This window comes from Micromesistius poutassou (assembly GCF_964030765.1).
Source record: "Micromesistius poutassou genome assembly, chromosome: 16".
Taxonomy (NCBI): domain Eukaryota; kingdom Metazoa; phylum Chordata; class Actinopteri; order Gadiformes; family Gadidae; genus Micromesistius; species Micromesistius poutassou.
Window position 1 is genome coordinate 1,769,995 of NC_140286.1, and position 5,000 is coordinate 1,774,994.

General features: G+C 45.6%; 1 protein-coding gene across 1 annotated transcript in view; it reads right to left on the reverse strand.

Annotated features, from left to right (window-relative positions):
* Positions 1-5,000, reverse strand: part of LOC311360824 (rap guanine nucleotide exchange factor 4-like) — a gene marked incomplete at both ends in the record, with an annotated part of 34,219 nt that overhangs the window by 14,335 nt on the left and 14,884 nt on the right. Inside the window, 4 exon segments of the mRNA XM_084480918.1 lie at positions 27-111; positions 472-655; positions 1,491-1,612; positions 2,327-2,433. Coding sequence (XP_084337044.1) covers positions 27-111; positions 472-655; positions 1,491-1,612; positions 2,327-2,433 — 498 coding nt within the window.

Consider the following 5,000-nt stretch of genomic DNA (forward strand, 5'->3'; position numbering starts at 1 on the left):
CTGGTGCATGTCTCTGGTGCCCTCACAGTGTTGGAGACTTGAGCCAAGGCCTTGATGTGCAGCAGCTCATCGTAGATGATCTCCAGATCGTCCCCACTCCTCTGGCCGGGCCTAGCAACACACACACAACAGACGACCGGGCGGTGAACGCAGACCAACGCAGACCAACGCAAAGGTTCTACATTACAATGTATTTCGGATCAAACCGCACATTCAATTCTGCCGGTATCCAAAACACCCATGTTATCTATTGTTGTTGTAATTGAATAATGTCATTTGACAAATAAGATTGCTTGAAAATGATTCAATATAACATCATATATAATTGAATCATTTAATCATATTGTACAAATATTTTGCAATCAACACTTTTGCTTTCTTTCACTTTGGTTTTGAGGTAAACCAGCTCAAACGGTTCACGTGGATAAAGGGTTTATTTTGATTGATTATTTATTTTATTTCTCCTCTCACGATTTGCGGAGGATCATCCGCAGCAGCGCATCAGGGCCGATCTGGGCGAGGAAGAGGATGGTCTCCGGCAGCTCTTCCTCACTCTCCCTCTTCTCCTCCTCGCTAGGCAGCGGCGTATCCTCATCCTCGTCGTCAAGGAAACGGTAGAACAGGTATTTGTCCTGGAAGCCCAGCTCCTGGTCCACTGGGAGGCCGGGAGAGTGCGTCATTAGTGTGTGCGCGCGCGCGTGTGTGTGCGTGTGTGTGTGTGTGCGTGTGTGTGTGTGTGTGTGTGTGTGTGTGAGTGTGTGTGTTTGCGTGTGTGAGTGTGTGTGTGTTATAAATGGATATTGGTTTGGATGCAAGCCAAAAAAAATTTAGAATGTTTGTTATAATGCCATTCGTATATTATTTTTTATATATTCCTGGCTACGGCTGAACTAAATAATCATAATTGCTTAAAATAAATAACTGAATACGATACGGCCATGTTTAGGGGTTTAACTCCCACTGGAGCCATCCATTCCAAGAATGTATACACTCAAGGTATGATAAGATGATTTGGATAAAAGAGTTTACTACATTATAATTAGATTCTAAAGAAAAGTCGATTGTGTAAGTGAACTCTGAAACTCTGACACTGAATCCCTCTGTCATACGGCCACCCCCAGCAGCTTTGTCTAATTCTGGCACTAGTTAACAGGTTAGCCTTAGTCAGACACCGGGACACCCAGTCAGTCAGACACCCAGACACACAGTCAGTCAGACACCCAGACACCCAGTCAGTCAGACACCCAGACACCCAGTCAGCCAGACACCCAGACACCCAGTCAGTCAGACACCCAGACCCCCAGTCAGCCAGACACCCAGACACCCAGTCAGCCAGACCCCCAGACCCCCAGTCAGCCAGACACCCAGACACCCAGTCAGCCAGACCCCCAGACCCCCAGTCAGCCAGACCCCCAGACACCCAGTCAGCCAGACCCCCAGACCCCCAGTCAGCCAGACCCCCAGACCCCCAGACCCCCAGGCCTCAGTACCGTGGTTGAGCACCCCTTCCTCCAGCAGGGTCTGCCACATGCCCACTGCATGGGAGCGCGTGTGGACGCAGGCACTCTGCTGCACCAGCCAGTCCACCAGCTCTGTCCCCACACAGCACTGTCTGCAGAGCGCACACACACACACGCACACACACACACATGAAGGGCCGCTTCAAGAACATGGAAAGAACATGTGTTTATTTATTACACTGCTCTTCTCGACACTGTGGAACGCTCCGTTCACTTGCATGGGCCTTTCCGACTTCCGGTGGTGAATTATTTTTCAATAATGACCGTTGCTAAGCATATAATGACCGCTGTGAAGGAAAGTGGATTTTTTTCACGTCTTTCGTATCACTCCGCAATTAGTCCGGTAACTTATCAACCCCTTTGGCAAACTATTTCTCTGCTGATCAACACTACGAATGCTGAAGTTATTTTTACGTTTTTGGCATTTGGCCGTGTAATAATAATGTGTTTTAGTGTTAGAATGTGTAGCCAAACTGACCATAGAGTTGGGGTTAGGGGTAGGTTATGGTTAAAGTAAGGGATTAAAGGATAAGGGTTATACAATAAGATAAGATAAAATCTTAAGTTTTCACTTTGGCCTGATTTGTTCAGAAGATCATCCCGTGGTCAGACGGACATGAGACAATTAGACTGACATGCAATCATAAAGTGCATACAGTATACAGTATACATTATACAGTATACAGTATACAGTATACAACATTGCTCAACCATCAAACAAAAACCATCTAGGATATCTGGGTTACGGTTAGGAGCCAAACAGGGGTGGATACATGCCCCCAGCGAGGGTCCACAGACCAGCCCACCTGTAGGTCTTGAGGTGGTACTTGCGGTCCCGGATCATGTGGGGGGCTCTGGACAGGATGGCGTTGCGAAGGACCTTCCCAGCCCTCTGCAGCTTCTCTGAGGGAACCTGGAGGAGATGGAGATGGAGATGGAGTACAGATTATACATCTAGAGGGGTTAAAGGTGACATACTATGCCATCAGGTGTGAGTGTGATTAGCCGTTGCAAGCCGTTTAGAAAATCGGACAAGTGGGCATGTCCACCTAGATGTGTGTGCTGGATAGGTCAGTCTACCAGCCTACCCAGTGGACTGTAGCAAACGTTGCTCATCTATCATCTGTCACACATCTAGGTGGACACGCCCACTTGTGATGTCAGAAGAGGCAGATTTTCAAAATTTGACTTGTTAGGGCTAATCACACTCACACCTGGTGGTAAAATATGTCACCTTTTATAATAATAATAAATAAATAATAATAAACTTTATTTGTATAGCGCTTTTTAAGAACAGAGTCACAAAGTGCTTAACAGAAGAAACAGAAAACAGAAAAAAATAATTAAAATACAAAGGAAACAACAACACATCACATCATTTCACATCAAAGAAATAAAATAGACAAAATACAGGTTACAAGATTCAGCGAGCCTTATCTCTTCGGGTAAGGCATTCCAAAGTGTTGGGGCTCTGAAAGCAAAGGCACGTTCACCTCTTGTTTTGTAGTTGCAGGTAGGAACTATCAGTAGTCCTTTGTCTGAGGATCTGAGTGGACCTTGATGGTACATAGGGGTCGAGTAAGTCTGAAATGTAGGACGGTGCAAGGCCCGATATGGCCTTGTACGTGATGAGTGAAATTTTAAAATCAATTCTAAAAGCGATAGGCAGCCAGTGCAGGGAAGCTAAAATAGGTGTTATGTGGTCGAATTTTCTGGTGCCAGTTAAAAGCCGTGCTGCTGCATTTTGAATGAGTTGCAGGCGGTGAGTTTATTTTTTAGAGAGGCAGGAATAAAAGGAATTGCAGTAGTCGAGGCGTGAATAAAAAATCAGGGGTGGAAAGAAAGGATTTGATTTTGACTATGTTCCTAAGATGGTAGAAAGAAGATTGGACAACCTTTTTAACGTGGGTTTCGAGGGAAAGTTCAGAATCGAGGAATACACCCAGATTCCTGACCGTGGGTTGTAAGTTTGGGAGTAGTGGCCCATGGTTATTTATTATGGGGGTTGAGTCGTGGGGTGGGATGAACAGCAGAACTTCGTATTTAGCGTCGTTTAATTGTAGATAGTTGTCAGACATCCAACTTTTGATGTCGGCTAAACAGGAGTGGAGATTGGCCATGCTGAAGATGTGTTTTGTGTAATGTTATGTCCCCGTAAGCAAGTATAGGGAGAAGAGGATGGGGCCTACAATAGAGCCCTGGGGGACGCCACAATGTAGGGGGGCTTGAGATGAGGTCGACTCGCCAATATGAACAGAGAAATATCTGTCGCTCAGGTAGGACTTCAACCAACTCAGGACGGAGCTTGAAATGCCCACACATTTCTCCAGCCGATCGATGAGGACAGCGTGGTCAATGGTGTTTAACATACGATGCATCCAGCAAGGTACGGATGCTAGCAGTTGAATCTAGAATGTCTTTGATTTGTATAGATTGTGGATAAAACAGAGATGTGGGCAGACAGACGGATCGATGGACAGACAAGCAGGCATTTCAGACAAATACTACTTGACAGAAGACAGAAAGGAGCATGGACTTCACCAACACATTGGGAATCTTTTCATGAACTGTTTGAATGGAATCCCTGCGCTCTATTGATTACATTCCGTATATGTATTGTCTGTATTGTGTGAGTGTTGACAGTGAAGATAGAATGAGAATGAACACAACGGAATAAGCAGTGCATTCATCCAATGCACTCATTCACATTCACAACCACATCGATGCATACCGGTAATATATTGTATATACCACGTACACACACATATTCACCTCCATTCATTTACTCACTCCCTTGGTAACCACACCTGATATGTGTCAAACAAACACATGCACAGGCAGACAGACACACACCCACGCACCAACGCACACAAACAAGCACAAACAAGCACACACACAGACACACTCACACACAGACACAGACACACACACACACACACACACACACACACACACACACACACACACACACACACACACACACACACACACACACACACACACACACACAGACAGATGTGGGGTGCAGAAACAACAATGGTAATGGTAATGCAGCAGATGGCACCTTTTCTTCTGTGTGCATGCATTACCATAACTAGAGAAGCACCTGTGAGTCACCATCACCTGTATTCATACAGCACGCACACACACACACACACACACACACACACACACATACAGACACACACCTTCGACCTCCACTCCTTTGTGTAGCCTCTTTCACTAACAAGCAGCTACGTGGGTGAAGGTTGCAATCACACAAGACTGTGTTCAACTACTTTTTACAAAGCCCAGGCTGAAAGGAGATCATAGCGGAGTTAAGATGTAATCATCACAGCCTCTGTCTGGAGATTCACATCGTCTAAACGGGAGCCTGGATCACATCTACTCATTACGACAAACCCAAATCCCATACGTTAAGACACGTCATATCAGTCACTACGACAACACTCACTCTGCATGGACAGGACACTATTGTAT